This window comes from Ostrea edulis, chromosome 9 (genome assembly GCF_947568905.1).
Source record: "Ostrea edulis chromosome 9, xbOstEdul1.1, whole genome shotgun sequence".
In the NCBI taxonomy this organism is placed as follows: domain Eukaryota; kingdom Metazoa; phylum Mollusca; class Bivalvia; order Ostreida; family Ostreidae; genus Ostrea; species Ostrea edulis.
In genome coordinates this window covers 12,433,282-12,453,079 of record NC_079172.1, presented here as the reverse complement: position 1 = coordinate 12,453,079, position 19,798 = coordinate 12,433,282, and the positions used below count along the sequence as shown (strand labels likewise).

Here is a 19,798-nt window from a genome sequence, read left to right as displayed (position 1 = left end):
AAACACCATTGTCTTTTTTCTATTGTCTTCTTTGGTTCGCTGCCTTTGTACTCAAAAAGCAATTCATTGTAAGTGCTGTACACGACACCGAACCCATCTGATTAAATTATTGTGCAGTAATATACACGAAACCGAATCCATCTAATCAAATTATTGTACAGTACTGTACACGAAACCAAACCCATCTAATTAAATTATTGTACAGTACTGTAAACGAAACCGAACCCATCTAATTAAATTATTGTACAGTACTGTAAACGAAACCAAACCCATCTAATTAAATTATTGTATAGTACTGTAAACGAAACCGAACCCATCTAATTAAATCATTGTACAGTAATATACACGACACCGAATCCATCTAATTAAATTATTGTATAGTACTGTACACGAAACCGAACCCGTCTAATTAAATTATTGTACAGTACTGCACACGACAGTACTGTACATTTCACAAAATCCATCCTCTAGAATCATTGTACGGTACTGTACAGAACCCCAAATCTATCCAATAAAATTATTGTATGGGACTGTACACTTAAATTATTGTATAGTACTGTACAAAACGCCAAAATCCATCCAAAAAATTACTGTACGGTATCGTACACTACATTATTGTACAATACTGTACAAAACGCCAAAATCCATCTAATAAAATTATTGTACGGTACGGTACACAACATCAAACCCATCCATTAGAATCATTGTTCTACAGATTCATTCAGTATATAATAAAGTTATTGTACAATACTCTAAAGAACACAAATTTCATCCAATATAGAATCGGAATTATTGTACGGTACTGTACAAAAACCACACCCATCCAACGTAGAGTAAAAATATACATTTTGTATATACACATGTATCACCAAACTTGACTGACGACACGAACAATATGCAGTTGTCAAGTTTTCAGGACGATCTGTCCCTTCCTCAGGGCGATAGAATATCTATATAGATATGAATGTAAATAAAAAGCAGAAACAAACTAGCACTGAAACTGGACTGAGTTATGTCTTGACTATCGTTAAGAGAACAACAATACTTTTTGACGAGTCCTCATTCGAGCCAAATATGAAGTTTTGCCCGCCCTTTCTACATAATGATCTTTTTAAAAAGTCATTCTACTGAAGATTTTATTAGCGATAATATGATAATCATATGGCATCATCAAATGTTGAAGACAACGGACATAGAACAATTTCATAAATTCTATAAAGACTGGAAAATTATGATTAGGCAAGCACGGCCCCTTGTATATGTCAGAGGTGGAAACAGGTGCCTAGGAGGAGTAAGTATCGCCCGGTGACAGCTCACACTCGGCATGATCCCTCTATCTAGATCAGCTATCTAGTCAAAGTCATGATGTAAAGAATGGCCTAACAATTGGTATGAAACACGTCAGACAGCATTTGACCCAATGGCAGGTTGTACATGTATTTGTAAATTGGATCGTTATAACAACCCTAGAATTTTCGAAATGCTGACTTCAAACGAGACTGTTGAAACCCTCTTAACATCAACTTACTCGTCAGTATCTTGTTCATCATATAAAGGGGGAAATCACTACAGACGGTTCAGCATATAACAATATACACTCAATCAATCATTTTACGAACTTGTACAACAATGAAGTGCAGTATCAACAATGCTGAGGTATTACATCTCTTCTCACGTTGAGGTGTTATTTCTCATTTCACGTTAGAGGTACCCGGTACTTTGTACAAATACAATCGGTATATTTGTTTTTTGTGTGTACATGTATTGTATTGTGTCTCATTCGAGAGTTTCCACTCATGTAGAGACGTCACCAGCTTTAAATGGATGAAGTGCCACAAAATCTGACCTACATGTATGCATAGAGCTAAATGACGTAGCGGTGCCAACTTTATTGTGCCAATAAAGCCTACCTTCATACGGAAGTTTTAAGGTCATATTCGAAAAAACCGTGCATTTTACAACTACTTGGTAATGCTAAACTCTTGGCGAAAGAACAGTCACTACCAATATATGTTAAACGTCTAAGGTTTGACGTAGCATCGGGATCGGGAATCAAACCTGCGCCTCCAAGTCGTGAAGCGAATGCTCTAACCACTAGGCTACATACAATCAATGTTACACAGTCTCTAATCCAATAAACAATTTCTGACGTCATGGAAGCTCACAGGGGCCATCCTATTGCCTTGCATCGTCTTGTTCAGGGCGTTACCTGACGTGGTTTGAACCAATTAAATTTCAACATTTTTGCCTAGGTAGGATTCAGATTTTTGTATTGCGGAAAATAGTCTTGCTGTTTAAACCAGTGAATTCATTCTCATTCACATTCTGACTTCGTTCACTCTATAAACTGCTGTTTCATGCAAAATAGTTTAAGTATATACAACTGTTACATCCAACTACTGATACAAATCCACCTGGTTCGTTCCGCTTTGTGTTGGTGTACTCGCCAGTTTCACCTGATTCGTTCCGCTTTGTGTTGGTGTACTCGCTAGTTTTTTAAGCATGATGTCCGGGGTATCGTTCTTCTCGTTACCGCCACTAATTCTCTTGGTCTTCCTTTTGAAACATTTTTTGTTTATCTTGTCACACTTGACTCTAGTGAGGTCCATTAGACAAATAGAGCCCAAAACAATACTAAGAATTACCACGCCCATCGACCCTATACTGGTGGCGGAAACTCTGTGATCCGCCACACTGATTTTGCTTCGCCTATGTGCCGAGGTGTTTTTCTTGTTTACTGACAACTCCTTTTTTAGACGGTTTATTTTCTCTACCAGAGTTACATCAGACACCGTAAGGTTTGTTACAATCGAGCATGGACATTCACATAAATTGGGTTGGGTCGTTTGTTGTTTTGTAGTTTCTTCAATAGTTGTGGTTATTCGCTGAGTTGTATCTACAACAAACATTTAAGATGTCACACTCCTTAGGTTTGATCTTACAGCTAATGATCGGAAAACTACAAAAATAGACATTGAGGCATACGCAAAAATTCTGAAGCTTTGTGGGTCAGATTTTCCTGGTTCAAGAAAAATAAGCATATTTGTGGGGGTTTCATATTGTGAGTCTTATAGTAGAGTTGCTGTGGGCCAGTTTGTCTGTTTTTAGAGGAAATAACCTCCGTGAATATGGCTTAACAAATGCACCACAAAACAATAAAATTTAAACCCTCACGAAATTTAATGAATTTACAGTGTATACATACCTGGTTCTGCACATAAATCCGTGACGAATGCCTGGTCATTGGGTGTGTATGATAAATTGTAAGAACCTGCGGACATATAAACATAGATAACGCATGAGATAAAGAAAAATAATTACATGTACATCTTGTTTTCCTTTCCTGGTGCATTAAAAAGTATTAACCTTTTGGATTGCAGAAGGTGAGACCAGCGTACAAGTCTGGGAAGTAGCAGATGTTGTAGTAGGGGTCTGTGCTGACAACAGAAGACTTTATGATATGGCACACAGTAAAATCGTCCAATGTCAGGTACCGGTGTGAACACCCGCTTCCGAGGTTACCGCATAGCGCTTGGCACTCTGCGTCCGACTGGGGTCTCATGTACACGGATTCGTCGCATGACTGCACGCATGGAAGCTCTGAAAATTAAACAAAATGTTACTTAACAGGCATTTTTCTAAAAGAATATGTACGATGAGTGGTCTATACAAGTGTTAATATACATATACCTGTTCTGGTTATAATCATTCTGCAATGGCTGTACATGTACAACTATTTGTTGGCTTAATACCGGTATACTAGTACGCGTTGTGTATGTACATGTACAACTATTTGTTGGCTTAATACCGGTATACTAGTACGCGTTGTGTATGTACATGTACAACTATTTGTTGGCTTGATACCGGTATACTAGTACGCGTTGTGTATGTACATGTACAACTATTTGTTGGCTTAATACCGGTATACTAGTACGCGTTGTGTATGTACATGTACAACTATTTGTTGGCTTAATACCGGTATACTAGTACGCGTTGTGTATGTACATGTACAACTATTTGTTGGCTCAATACCGGTATACTAGTACGCGTTGTTTTGTTGTGTAGACATACATGTACCAAAGCAACATAGCTTCAATTTCCAATGAAGTTTTAGGGGTCAAAGGTCACAGACGCCGGTTTGTATATCTAGACAGTTACTGTACACTTGATTTCGGCGGCCTTTGATGTCATTGATCATCCTATTCTGATAAGACGTCTTGAGTTTGCGTTTGGTATTTCTGACCCGGTCCTTAATTGGATTAAGTCATATCTCTCAGAGAGGACCCAAAAAGTGGCCATAGGATCTACCTTAGCCGATGATTTCCGTCTCAATTGCGGCGTACCACAAGGATCTGTCCTAGGACATCGGCTCTATGCCATTTTCTCCAAACCTATTGGTGGAATATGTCGTAAAAACAATGTTCTACATCACTGTTATGCAGATGACACACAAGCCTATATGGTCTTCAAACCTAAACATGACTGTCAACATACCGCTAGCCGCCTTGAGGCTTGTATGAACGAAATAAAGATGTGGATATCCGCTAACATGCTAAAATTAAATCAGGACAAAACAGAGTTCATTGTTTTTTTTCACCGAAAACCATAGTCACTGACTCACCATCGTACCATCTGAACTTTGCTGACACTATTATCAGTGAGACACCGTTTGTGAAGAACCTAGGTGTATGGTTTGATAAGACACTTTGCATGCAAAAGCAAATCTCATCTGTGCCTCATGCTTGCTATCATCAACTGCGTAACAACTGACGAATACGATCGCTCATCACAGAAGATGCGTGCAAGACCCTAGTATGTGCCCTCGTGACATCTCGGCTGGACTACGCCAATGCTCTTCTTTTCTGTATTAACACAACCGACTTGGCAAAACTGCAGCGGATACAGAATATGGCAGCACGAATCATCACTCGTACCAAGAGAAGTGATCACATAACTCCAGTCCTGATTTCTTTACATTGGCTTCCTATTGACAGGCGCAGCCACTACAAAATTATCCTCTACGCATAGAAGGTGATTCAGAAGATGGCACCAAAATACTTGAAGGAGGTGATCACTGTTTACCAACCGAATCGTTCCCTAAGATCTGAAAATTCACTGACATTAGTTAGACCTAGATGTCGAACCTCCACATATGGAAACAGGCGCTTGAATGTGGCAGCAGCTACACTCTGGAACTCTCTGCCTGATAACCTCCGCCGTTGTCAGAATTTAAACACTTTTAAAAAAACATTTAAAAACACATCTTTTTAGACTTGCATATTATTAGTATTATAGGTGGTTGAATCTTTATGGTTTCTTTACCATCATTTTAACATGACTTTTTCAAGCGAATAATTGTATATTTATTTCCACTATTGCATTCTATATCATTTGATTGTACGGCGTGGAACTTTTTTCATGCATATCATGTTTTAGGTTTTAGTAATTTTACTTCACATTATTGATGTTTTTCTAACATTGTTTTGATATTATCTGTCTTAATGCTATCATAATTTCCTTTTACTACGTTTATAACATGCTGTATCATTTTTATGATGTGCAGCGCTTTAGAGTGGTTATTTATAGTCATATAGGGCGCTATATAAATAAATATTATTATTATATGATTGCAATTTATTTATCTAAAAATATTGATTTCTGAATTTCCCACTTGCACAGAAGCAATTTCTTGGAACTTTAGAATGTATAAGTATTGAGTCATGTGACTTTTACGAGCATGCAACTCTGAAAATGGTGACCCTATCGGAGGTATGAAAATATGCCTAAGAATGTAGCTAATGTACATGTCTGCGAAGTGAGGGAATCGTAACAAATATAAGGAAGTGACATAGTCTTGTTGTTAGGGCGCTTGCCTAGCAACCGAGAGGTCCCAGGTTCAATTCATGATCCAGGCAATCTTGTCACGACGATTGTTGTAGGCAGTGAATGTCCCTTCGCTAAAAGCCCAGCAGTCGTAGGTCATATGGATATGACCTAAACATCGGAGGTTCTGTGTTACTCGTACGATATTCGTTGCCATGGCGAAGAACTCTCACGGCGACGGTCTTGACACCATGAATAGGTCAAATATGTTGTTATACCGTTATAAATTACTTTCTGTATCAATCGATACAATAAAAAGTCCAATAATTCAAATGTTCTCACAGTAAAATGTTGACCGGTCCTGTTTTTGATGTTGGACTGCTCAGTCAACATCGATTGAACCTTTGACCTATGACGTCACGCCTCATTTGCGGCAATATGCGGACCCCTCTAGAGAGTAATACATGTACGTCTGCAAAAAAATTTTGTAATGGACATGTTCAGCATCATGTGCACCTGTTGAGTTTAGCGACTCCTTGCTTGACTTGAATGATGTGGATTTTCTCGAATTACCTCTGGACAATTTAGAAAATGCAGTTGAAAACAAACCTAAATATCCATAGAAACACCAATTCCGATTTTAATCATTATTCTATCGTTGTTAACAAATATTTAAAAAAAATTAAGTTACATTTTAGATAACCTAATTCTGTGGTATCGATTGATTAAACAATAAAAAAACTGTTAAATGTGTAACTTAAAAATTTATTTACATGTTAAGGAAGTTAGCTCCTGAGCTTTTGAGTACAGCTGCGCAGGATGCTACAACTAAGTATTCACTGGTTCATTACTGATCCCATTGGTGCAAATATATTACATAGCTATTGCTGAACCCTATCCAGTTTAAAATTTTTGTCAATTCAAATTTTGAAAGGGTTTGACAGGGACTATATTTTGTGGCGGAAGGATTCACAAGTCAAAAAGTTCTAATTCTGCATGATATTACAGTTTCTGTTTCATCCAATGTATCGTCTATTTTTATAACCCTATACGTGTATTTCAGTTTTATAATTCATGATAGTTAGTTGAGACTTGGAACTAGTTCAAATGTGGTAATCTATTAACTTGGTTGATATATTCTTTAAAAAGTTTTAATTAATTTACTCGAAATTTTGTATTTTCAGTATTTTCGCCAACAACAAAAAAATTGACTCCAACTCCCACTTTTTTTAGTTGCATTTTAAATTGGAAGACCAGACCTTGAAAATTATATGAAATTTTAGAAATTGACATTACTCCTAATATGTCCTTTTAAACTCTCAATTTTGATATCATGAAGTTTTTCGTATATCATGTACAAAAAGTCATTATTTATTTCCTTTACTAGTATTAATTTCTTTTTTTGTCTGTAGTGTTAGAGGATATGATTATGTATTTATTTTATGCAATAAAATTTGTGTTGCTTATGTTGTGTTGACACTAACAGAAAAATCAAGTTTAATTGAATAAATTTTAAGTGCAAAAAGGTCATGTTTAGAACACTAAAGCTCAATAACAAGCGTTGCGACCCCAATTTTTCTTTTTAATTTCCCAATTCTCCTTCAATGTAGAAATCAAAAATACACTTCCCCCAAAAATTGACATTACTCCAAATCTCAGGTGCGAACCTCTTTAAGTTTGTTACTGATTGAATAATACGACATCAGCTACCGTTCTAGTTTTTGATTACATGTAATGAGAGATGGCATAACAAAACATTTGTAGACTGAGTTCTCGGTCAACACGTGTTATGTTGGACCATCGAAGCAAAATGTTGCCTTCGTCCTTCAGCCTCAGGCAACAGTTTGGCCCTCAGGTCCAACATGACACATAATGACCTTAAACTCAATGAACAAGTGCAAAATGTCATTTCCTGGTGAGACCCAATGAGACGGGGATTCTCTTATGTGACGTACAACAACAATCAAAGAATGCCTGGCGCCACTGCACACCAAGAAGTTAAACTGAAAAGGTAAACAGTGACATTCTGAAGTACCTACTTACCGTCCATCAATTTTATGCAAACGAAGTAATGCTTTTCTGGACATGGTTGCCCTATCCAGTACTTGTATACACTGGCTTTGAAAGGTACCCAGTAGACATCAAATAAAGCGCAGGGATAATCCATGACATAGGCAGGCCTATTGACTTCCCATTCCAGATATGTCACCCGTGAACAGTTGTCATGGTAAAGCTCAGTTCTGTTGTTTGGGTCCCTGGCGTGGACATCCATCCAGTATCGTAGTCCGTGGTGCCTTCGGGGCAAAGATTCGGTCGGAATCCTGAAGGTATTGCAATAGTGTTATTTGGGTTAATAGATGAATTTTTGTTTTGAATTCATGCTTGACATGGTATATGCCTGAATGTATTTTTAATTCAAAAAGCCTAAATCCACTCTGAACACATTTTAAATAAAAAATTACCTTCAGGTTTTCTGACAACTTTATTGTTGACTAGTCTTAAACTACGTAGTTATTGTATATACAACATGTCTTGTTTGTCTATAATACTTTCTATTTATTCCGAAAGACATTTAAATATTGCGATGTTTCACATGTTTACCTTTCACTGTTCTATGTTATTCATTACACCCGCCATTTTGCCGATCTTCTTGAGTATAATTTGTTTTCTGCAATTTCATTGGCTAAGAGGCTTAATCCTCGTTTATCAGATTGAACGTTATTACTTATTTATTTTCGTAATTCTTATCACAGACATTTTCCATTCCCCTCCGGTTATACTTACTTTTCACTGGAAAATTTATATCATTTGTTATCAACCATAATTCTAAATCTATATTTACTTTTGTTATGATAAATGTACAGTTTACAAGTCTTTTCATTTCAAACAAGGTGTTGAACATAATCTAGGAATCGCAACCGAACCTGGGTACAACACGGAAACGATGTGTTCAATGATTTATATAGAGTTAAAAGTCCTTCTGATTCCAAGTACTATTGACATTGAGTTCTTCGAATAAAGACGATAGAATCTGTAGTTTGGGAGAAGCTAGACTTATTACAGTCCCAGCTTACACCGCATCCCGTTTCAGTTTAATGTTCTCGGATTTCTCGCTTAAGTTTAACGATCTTAAATATACGTTGGTATTCCCTACCAACGTAAAAAGCGTTTAGTGAGAACATTAATGCACACTTTCGGACTCGGAAAACGTCGTTCGGGAATGTTTCTCCAACTAAATTTATTTCAGTATTCATTTACTATTTAATAAGATGTAAAACAATATAAAAAGGACACCTACTAGAGTCCGTTTGGTTAGGGATATTCAGCATATCTCGATTTTTAATGTATGATACGAAAATTACTCGAAACGCCGCGTCATTAAAATTGACCATTAACTACGATACGAATTATGATTGATTCCACTATAATTCAAAACAAAAATCAAGACAAAATATGCCCAGGAAGATGTCTGAATGCAGTTTACGGATTTTCAAGTTTAGAATGGAGCAAAAACTATGTACGAATTGTGAAAAGGAGTTAAACAGTCGATCAGCGGTGTGCGAGGACGAGAAGAACTAGAAGGGAAAGCACCATATGGGTGTTGTTCCCAGAGATTCTACAGTAAAGTTAATCTTAAAAGGCACAGGCATATACAATGTATTTGATTTTGAGCGTGGAATTACGGCACAAAAAAAGAGGACATTTCCAAATACAAGACAAGGATCTTAGGAAAACACATTGCATGAAACAATATGACTGCCATGTGAACACAAAATGATGAAACGAAACATATGTAGCATATGATGGGTCATCAAACTAAAGGCATTTGAAACAGTCGCCTTTGTCATATAATTTGCTCTTCTCAATACAGTACCTTGTATGGGAGGCTAAAATTCAAATCGTAGGGATGGTTTAAGATTCTCTAATGTTTTCATATAGTACAAGAAATAAAAAAAAAACTTTCACTGTCAGCTGAAGCTATAAAATAGTAAAAAATTATTGATATTAAAATGAAATGTTTTTATATAGATACATTTCTGATTCTTCCATGAAAGAAATCGTACTTTTTCGAAATGGACAATTGATAGGAAATTAGACAAATATGGCTATCACAAGCGGGCAGTGAAGAAAACTATAAGGATTCGTGAGGTCAACAAGAAAAATAGTGTGGTCTGGCGCAGAGGCAATCTTCATAAAGGAAAGGTTAAGATAACGAACAGTGATCAATCTCATACTTCCTATAAGCAATACAAAATAGATAGTTGGGCAAACACGGACCCCTGGATACCCCAGAAGTGGGATCAGGTACCTAGGATGAGTAAGCATCCCCTGTGGACCGGTCACACCCGCTTTGAGCCCTATATCTTGATCAGGTAAACGGATTTATCAGTAGTCAAAATCTGTGTGTCAAGAACGGTCTAACAATCGATATGAAACACGTCATACAGTATTTGACCCAATGGTAGGTTGTATTGGCAAGCTAGATCGTTATAACGACCATAGAATTTGCGAAATGCTGACTTTAAACGAGACTGTTGGAACCCCTGCACCATCAACTTGTTTGTCAGTAGCCTGCCTCGATTGAAAAACCGACCAAACGCAAAACAAATATCGAATCAGTTGAGAGACATAAACACCATATACAGGTGATAATGGAATACTGCTACATAAATATGGGAAGTTGACGATGGAGAAGCTGAAATCATCCCGTTTGTCATAAAGTTGAGTTGTTAGTTTTACTTTCAATAAAATATCTAAGTATGAAGCAGAAGTGGACGACTCTGTGGTGTCTTTTATTTCGAGTTCACAGGGATATATCGAATCGACATATGAATGAAAGTTATTCTTGTTAACAGATAAAACGTCAACAGTATATCTAAATGTCGAATTGAAGGTCACAAGAAGGGTAAAAGTCTGCTGTAAAAGAAGAGTTGACTGGGAATATGAAGATTGATTGATTGTATGTTGTTTAACGTCCTTTTCGAAAATGTTTCACATGAAGAGCCATGTAGAACCCACTCCAAATGTAAAAGTGTTGGACTGTGTTCAAGAAATGAATAGGCCCATCCTGAGTATTTAATTACACAAATGTAGAAAGAATGTTCATGTGGGATTATTCAGGGACTAACAAATGTGTACGGACGTAAACGCATATGCAAAAAATGTGATAATTCACGTTATTTCGTCGCCATTATGGTTTATCCTTACTTTCTAGATATTCAATATTTTGTTAGAGCACATTTAAATGAAAATGTGAACGAATAATCACTGTTTCTTTAAAATTACTTGCAAATATATTCGTGTCTATACATGTTTTGTAAACTTGGTGTCTTTTCAGTAGTACATTAATGAAATACAGTTTATATCAATTTTTGAACATTCATCTTTTATATGAGGCAGTTCAATTGATCTTATAATATATGATATCCTCATTTTCACAGTTGGTAACCATTTTTTTGTGTACACCGGGTGTTCTCTCGATCCCTTTTGTAACAAATTTCGGTCTGTAGACACTGCTCTTGTCTTAAGCCTTCCACACAGATGCTTTCGTTGCTGTATATCAAAATGATGAACACCGAAATTAAAATAGCATCTTGGAGAGAGAGAGAGAGAGAGAGAGAGAGAGAGAGAGAGAGAGAGAGAAGCATTATGTGAAGTATTTTAGGAAGTAAATTCTTCTCCATACAACCTTTACCTTTACCTAGTTATAACACTAACAAAACAGTTTCAGTGCAACAGCTGTAGAAGATTCATAATTTGAAAGTCACTTTGCAGTCGCTGCACACAAACGACCAATGCACATATCGGTCTGACTCAGGATGGTGATTTGTATTGTAAATGCTGTGAAATTCCGGATTGCCAATGTAATTGATCCTTTGAGTGATAACATTTGTTTCACTCGAATTTGATTTCTGTTAACATTCCATGTATTTCACATGAATGTTTTTGTGATTGTCTATAGAGTCCGTATCGTCAACCAAGTGGTGACGGTGGCCCGCTTAGTGCTATAGTCCTGCAACTAAGTGGTGACGGTGGTCCGCTTAGTGCTATAGTCCTGGAAGAAAATACGTGTTCCAAATACAAATATCTCATCCTCAGGTGATAGAAAAGTGTTAAACTAGTGTGACAGTCAAACAGATTGTGATCAAGCAATGTGATGAATCCTACCTTGTGGTCCTTAAGTTAGCGATAGGTTGGATGATCTAGGGTATTCAAATGTTGATTACAAAGATTATATCATCAAAATATGAAGGAAACGACTTAGGATGATCACGAACGATGACTGCGTTATTCGGATTATCAAATTGAGTGGTTACTCCTTTGTTAACCTCACCTTTCTGGATGTAATCATATCTGAACTTGTTCGATCGTATTTCCAATGACTTGACCAAACTCTTGACACGAAACTGTACCATGTTCTCTCCTGTTACTCATTGTCAGTTCATGGAGGAGTGTTTTCCCCAATCATACTACAATATGCTCTGATATTGAAGTACCTCCATGACAAAAAATACAGCCATGCTCTGGCATCTGTATTTGAAATTATCGCTTCCCATAACTGAGATGGTCATCCTCCAATGTACATGGTAGGTAGAGGAAATTCTTGTTCAAAAGGTGTCTCCTCAAATTCATCCTCAGATTGTGTCTTACTGTAGAACTAACCCACGGTTCATCCTCTTCCTGTCACCTTTTGTGTACGTCACGTCAAATACCTGCACTTGTAAGATCGCCATTTGATCTCATAATTGATCTCACAATGAATTTTACTTTTTCTGAAAAATGAGCTATAGTCATAGACACTCACTCCACTATTTCCTGTATTATGTATGACTGACGTCAAAATAGTCTTCCATGAATGAGCAACTTCGTTGGTTAAAGTCTCTATTCCTTCTCTACATGTCTTCTAGGTTTGGTCAGCAGATGTGTTGAGTCGATATATCGCACTTCGTACTGTTTCCTGGCAGGGAAGATTTCTAGAACTCATTCACATCTGGGACTTCTGATGCCCTGCTTTTGATATTCTCTGGCCATGCCATTTCTGAATAACTAATGAGAAAGAATTTTGGAATTTTTGAAACTGTAATGGCAGATCCGATGCCCTGCTTTTGATATTCTCTGGCCATGCCATTTCTGAATAACTAATGAGAAAGAATTTTTGAATTTTTGAAACTGTAATGGCAGATCGCTGAGCCAGAGACGACTTTTTTCGGTTGTATTGACCTTTTGCATTTCGTGTGACATTGGATATTTGTAGGTTTGTCTCTAAACCAACAAGGTTTAACATTTTCAAATCAGGTTTCCTCTATTTCCTTTCAGAAGAGCAGGACGAATTTCTTCTGATGAATCATTTTGACATCTCGTTTATTTGCATATTATGTCTTACACTTGAAAAGTGTCACTCGAAATGGATGTCAATACCATAAGTAATTCTTCAAACGTACCTTTCTTTGACTCTTTTAGATACTGGTATTTCAAATCGCCATCATATGACTTGAGTTCTCTTACAACTTCTTTTAAACGCTTTTGCATCCCTTCAATTTTACTAACTACGACCTCAATCATTTCCAATCTGCGTAAGTCAAAGTCATAGTCCTCACGTAAGCCTGTTTAATTTTTTGCCATTTAAAGTAAAACAAATGCATTTTAAAGAGATTTTCGTTCAAAGTTGTTACCGGACTTTCTTTCCCAGTGAACTCGATTTGGATCAAAGTTCCTCAATATGCGAAGGCCTGGTACAACGAAATCTACGAAAGAGGATTCCGGTGTTGGACTGGTTGATTGATTGATAATATCTTATGGAGACGTCACCAAGACCAGTGAAGGGCTTCAAATTTAGGCCTTTGCTCCGCGCTTACAGCCATTGAGCCGTGAGGGTTCTTTACCCTGCCACATCCACTGTGACACGGGACATCCGTTTTTAAGGTCATCTCCAAGGACCCGTGACATTCACACCTGATGCCGAGCGTTTGGCAATGGAACTGTCACTACCTGTTTTAACGACTTAGGTTTGTCGCGGCCGGGATTCAAACCCCAACCTTCACTCTATAAATTCACCTTCATTCTTGTATCCACTAAGTAGGCAAATTTTACTCTACAAAATCTCCATCCGTGCTTCCAAACCATGTTTGGTCAGAGTATATCATGCTCTACGTGTTACCACAAGAAAATAATTTCACAACTTCTGCCCAGAGCAGGATTAATGGAATTTTCCGTTCATTTACAAGTCTAAAGAAATTAACTATCGTTTTATCCATATCATCATTTCTTTAGGGGCTTTTCGTCACTGTAGGCGCATGCTTGATAAGCTCCCGTGAGAAATTTCCTCTTTATGTTGCCTTCCATGTTCTCTGTGAGCTACTAGCCATATACGTACAATGTATCTTCTTCCTCCTCCATTAGTGGTATGTATATTGACATTGATAGACGCCTTATTGACCAAAGCACGAGCCGCATTTACTTTTCCACGTTTTGTAAGAGAAGTTATCCATGTTGATCTGTATATGGATTTCAAACATTTCGGTTGAGCATCACTGAATAGACATTATTTGTCGAAATGCGCATCTGGTGCATCAAAATTGGTACCGTATAAGTTTTACATTATGACCCCTGGGTCAAGGCCTCTGCTGGTGGACTGTTAGTCCCCGAGGGTCTCTACAGCCCAGTAGCTAAGTACTTCGTTACTAGCTTGAAAATACGGATGTATATTTAATTGCTGTTATAAAATTTAGAAATTCATTTCAAAATTAAGGATTATCTCCCTCATGCATAGCTCTTATCCTTGGACGAATTTGGCTCCACTTTTTTGGCACGCTGTTTTTGGCTATATTTAGCTCTAAAACTTCATAGTTATTTCGGATTTCAAACATTTCGGTTGAGCATCACTGAAGAGACATTATTTGTCGAAATGCGCATCTGGTCCATCAAAATTGGTACCGTATGAGTTTTACATTAAAGATCTTGGGGGTAACGGAGACTTTGCAAAATGACTTCTCGATGCACCTGATCCCAACTCTGGTGTATCCAGGGGGTCCGTGTTTGCCAAACTCTCTATTTTGTATTGCTTATAGGAGTTGTGAGATTGATCACTGTTCGTTGTCTTCGCCTTTCATACTCCTTCTGAGAATTGCAATCTTGTTTGCTGCATGTGTTGTTTTTTGTGTCTCTTGGTTTGGACAAGAAGTTTGTCGGAATGTACAATTAGTGGTGATGTCGTAGCAATGACGTAAATCTTTTTTCTTTTGTCGAAGTCCGCTGTCCCATTTATTTTTTATTCAGAGACAGATGAGATTTCTTCAACATATCAAGGTATAAAAATAGCACAAAAATTACGTTGAACACAAATTGAAAATTCCATCTTCAGTTTTCATTTTGATGGTGGAATCTCCTTATAATTCATATCGTGGATAGTGATTAATTGTAATGATTCAACTTTTGAGCAATTTTCGTATCATATTATAGAAATGAAGATGTGCTAAATATACCCATACCAAACGGACTATATTCTCGCTATATACACTTTATATTTTGATTGTTTGAGACTACTAGCGTACATTGGGTAAAGAGCGTTTTACTTTAGGGAGAGCAAGATCGTGTAAAACGTAGAAGAAAGTGTAACTTATCGTTCAAAATTATGTCCAATCACACTTCATTCACGCCATTTTTCCGAGATACTACTGTAATTATTCACGTATCACGTAGTCTGCCACCGTTACAGTAGATATTTTGATTAGGAATGACTTTGCAGCCCTGTGAACATGCTTGTTTGTACACAGCCTTGCTATATCAGTGCAACGAACTTTACTTACTACTAACAGGACAACTTCAATCGGAACTGTAGTATGTACTCACAGCCAACCATGTAAAGTTACTACAGAAACTAACGTTATGTAATTTTAACTTTGATTCGCACCCGAGTTGAATCCAGCTTCCACTCCAAGATAACTGAGCTCAAAGATGGCGGCGAAAATAAAGATGAGAGTCTTTGTAAAAGAGAAGAAAAAAAGATTAAACCCGAACAAATTATTTTTTATCAAAATATTGTGAATGGCTTTGATTGATTGTGTTGGAAGTATATTTGAAACATTTGAATCTGTTTTTATCGGTCGATTAACAACGGAAATGATGATAATTATCAAAATTGATAATTGTTGTTTCTAAAATGCTTCTCAGGACAAACGATATAAATACAAAATGGAATTGTTCAACGAACGACAGTTGTTTTCCTTTGATGGCAACAAACACATCAGGTGTTGAATATTACGGATTTTTCATCTACGTCAAACAAAATAATTCATAAAGTTTAAAGAGAAAAGGAAAATGTCTAACATTTCTTAATTTACTCGGGAGAGCACCATGTTAATCGGCTGTTATCACCTAAATTAGGCAAAAATTATTTTTGAAAAAAATATGCTACATAGTACGAACTATAGTCTAGTCGAAGTCGCCCATAGTGTTCCAAAATGTGGTGTATATTCATCTCTATCGCAGATTTGCCATGGTGCAATAACATCTGAGTAGTATTAAAATTATGATTATGTTGTGACGTTAAAGATAACTACTAAGCTATCTCTTAACTTACAGGAGTAATTTCCACAGGGACCACGCATTTCTATCTTCCATCGACAATAACAGTTGTCCGTTGTTGCGACAAATTTCTCTGGCCTCGTTCCAAGTCTGGTTGACGTCATATACAGTAAAAACAAACCTCTGATTGGACCATTCTGGAAGTGACGTGGACATAGCTACAAATGAAAAAGAATTCAGGAAATATGCAAAAACAATGAAAGAGGTAAAACATTTCTCTCTTCGTCTACTTGAATCGAAGAAGAAGAATGTGTCTGGTTCCCTGACTCACTCACAAAGAAGACATGCGGTAAGCAGAATATGTACATACAGGGAACCAGGCTCAAGATATTATGGTAATGCAACGAAGGTGTGCACTGTGAAGCCTTCTCATCTTTACATTTTTGGACAAAAGAGAAGGTAAAGATTAAGCCTTTCTGATTGACGAAAAAATCTTGTGTGATGCTTCAAACAATCTTTTTCTGATTGAGCCGTCTGCCACTTTTATGATGGACTTCTAGGTCTGAAGAGTGTCATTGAATTTTTATGCAGCTTCAACTTGGATGTTTTCGCACTCTAGTGTGCAGTGCAAGTCAGGTCTATTTCCGAGGAAAGTCGTAGGCTACAGAATCTTGAAATTGCATGGAACATCGACGTAAGTAAGGATTTCCTTGATTACACATCCAAAGTATACATTTAGTATTATTAAAAAAATATTTATGAAATGCTATGATTTCAATATCGTTGCTTTACTTTTAAGTTCCAATCACTTTTCACACTAAAATGTCTTTTCCTTTATCTCACAAGAGAAAAGTAAAGGAATCGGTTTTGAATTTTATAATATTTTAAGATTCGCGTGAGATCATGGTAGAGCATACTTATTTAAGCATCAGAAACAACTGAAATGAAGATAATTGCAAACAGCCTTACGTACATGTATGTAGTATAAGTACCAAGGTCAGGATACATCATCTTAAAAAGGGACAATTGCACCAAACATAAACTTACTGCATCAAAACATGTAAAATAGTGAGCTAGACAAAAAATTATCAAAGTTCACTTTGACCTTGGAGGTATTACCTTGAATTAAGGCCATGACATGTCGTCGTCCCATAAGGAAACTTTCCACAAAGCAATACTTTGTTCCCCTTTAGCTGTAGAAGTTACGATCCGGACAAAGCGTTACGGACGGACAAACAACGCCACAACATAAAACGTCCCGCCAACAGACTAGCGCATAAATCTACTCTTTGGTTAGGTTACCGTGTTGCGATATACTACATACTGAATCAGAACCGAGGCGCATTTTGATAAGTTAAAGGAAGATAGGGTTTTATTGAAACTATTTTTGCAGAACTGAATAGCAGACAATACTTAAAGCATTGAGAGAGAGAAAGAAAGAATTTTTTTTAAATTTCCGACTTCATTTAAAACATGGGCAGCACAGACTATGATATAAAGATGTGACAATATTTGGTTTCAATCAAGAGGCGTTATCAAGACTTCATGCACTTAGCCAGAGGTATCGAATAACTGAACAATAACATGAAAAAGTAAATATAACGAACATTGATCAATCTCACAACTCATGTAAGGAAGACAAAATTAAACGTTTACACGTGTGCAGGTGTAGAACATGCTGACCTATAAAAAAATCATTTCATAGCGAAATTCTGCAAAACTCGTATTAACTATTTTCATGTATTTTGACTACGGATTGCTCTGTTTATCTGATCAAGATATGAGGCTAACGGCGGGTGTGACCGGTCAAAAGGGATGCTTCTCCTAACACCTTATATCATCTCTGGTGTTTCCACGGGTCCGTGCCCTAGTCTTAGTTTTATATTCTTTATAGGATTGATGATGTTATATTTACCTTTTTGACTGAAAATACACACAGAATAAAACCTAATATACATATTGATAAGAGAGAGAGAGAGAGAGAGAGAGAGAGAGAGAGAGAGAGAGAGTCCCTCATTACATAATTAATTATAGATCATTTCGACGAAAAACATGTAAACAGTGTCACGAGAGAAGAGACTAAGAAAATTGAAGCATCATTGTGTTATCATCAATAAATAAATAGCAAAGCTGACCGGTATGTACATTTGTAATTTCAAGTCCATACCTCTTAATCTAAGTATTAAGATCATAAAATATCTTAGTGCAATCTACATTAAACATTTTACTGCATTTCATAATGATATAATCAAACTACTTCTACAGTACCAAGAGTTTGATACGGCATATTAAGGAGTATAATATCGACCTTTTTCTACAATGAATTATCCAATCTATTGCTGATATTACGATATCAAGGATTACCTCATGAAATAAGTTTTGTAGTTTTTCCATGGTAAATCAAAATTTTTACAATAATATCCCATTTTTTAAACTAATCAACCAAAGTGTGAGATAATTTACTTTAGTAAATCAAAGTATCAAAGTTTTTACTACCATCAAACGTAGTTAATTATAGTAAATTATATCTAACCATTGTACTAGTCTATTGTGTGGGGATCCGGGTTAGCACCCCTTGCTTGTCGTAAGAGGCGACTAAACGGGGCGGTTTTCGGATGAGACCGCAAAAACCGAGGTCCCGTGTCACAGCAGGTGTGGCACGATAAAGATCCCTCCCAGCTCAATGACCATAAGCGCCGAGCATAGGCCTAAATTTTGCAACCCTTCACCGGCAACTCCATATGAGTGAAATATTCTCGAGAGAGACGTTAAACAATATTCAATCAATCCATCAATCAATTATGTATGTACGTTTTTTGTAAGACGTCGAGTTACTCTGTATGTAACTGTCATTCCTAAATGTGTAAAGTACACTTACAGATCGTTCCCACGACAATGGTTATACATCGAAGGACTGCCTGGTACATCTAGAAAACAAAATACATTATATGTAACTGCATTTCACACGTTTATTTATATACTCCTGAAGAGTTAATTAAACTAGTCGAGCATACTCAATCCGCTTTGTGACATGTTTATTGTACTGCTGCATGCTCGTGCAGATCTCTGTAGAGAAAACCATTGTCGACCGAGGCGAAACTGACATTGGCATTGGTTTTCTTTCTTGGGATAACAATTCCCTATGTTTCTCTTGTTTGTATGCAATAATTATTATATTACACCGAATGTTAAAATCTATATTACATTTGACAAACTTTACACGAAGCGTCGTATTTTGTTATGGTGAACCGGACATGCATGAATTCCGCGCAGCCAACGGGTTTAAACAGAACTATTTTCTGTAAAAAAAAAAAAAAAAAAATATTGGTATGTGTCAATGCAAAATTTACCGGTCATAAAAATTTAGATATCGAGAATAATTATCAATCGTTAGAAAGAGGCCCGTTTATGTGAAACAGTTCTCACATATCAACACCAACCGGGAAAATAT

At 36.8% G+C, this 19,798-nt stretch overlaps 1 protein-coding gene across 1 annotated transcript; it reads right to left on the bottom strand.

The window, feature by feature from the left end:
- Positions 1-2,396: 2,396 nt before the first annotated feature.
- LOC130049954 (uncharacterized) lies at positions 2,397-19,274 on the bottom strand. The gene is made up of 6 exons (XM_056148211.1): positions 19,226-19,274; positions 16,403-16,565; positions 7,867-8,144; positions 3,367-3,600; positions 3,206-3,271; positions 2,397-2,896 (listed from the first exon to the last, which is right to left on the bottom strand). The coding sequence occupies exons 1-6, from the start codon at positions 19,272-19,274 to the stop codon at positions 2,397-2,399; spliced, it is 1,290 nt and encodes a 429-aa protein (XP_056004186.1).
- Between the last annotated feature and the right edge of the window lie 524 nt (positions 19,275-19,798).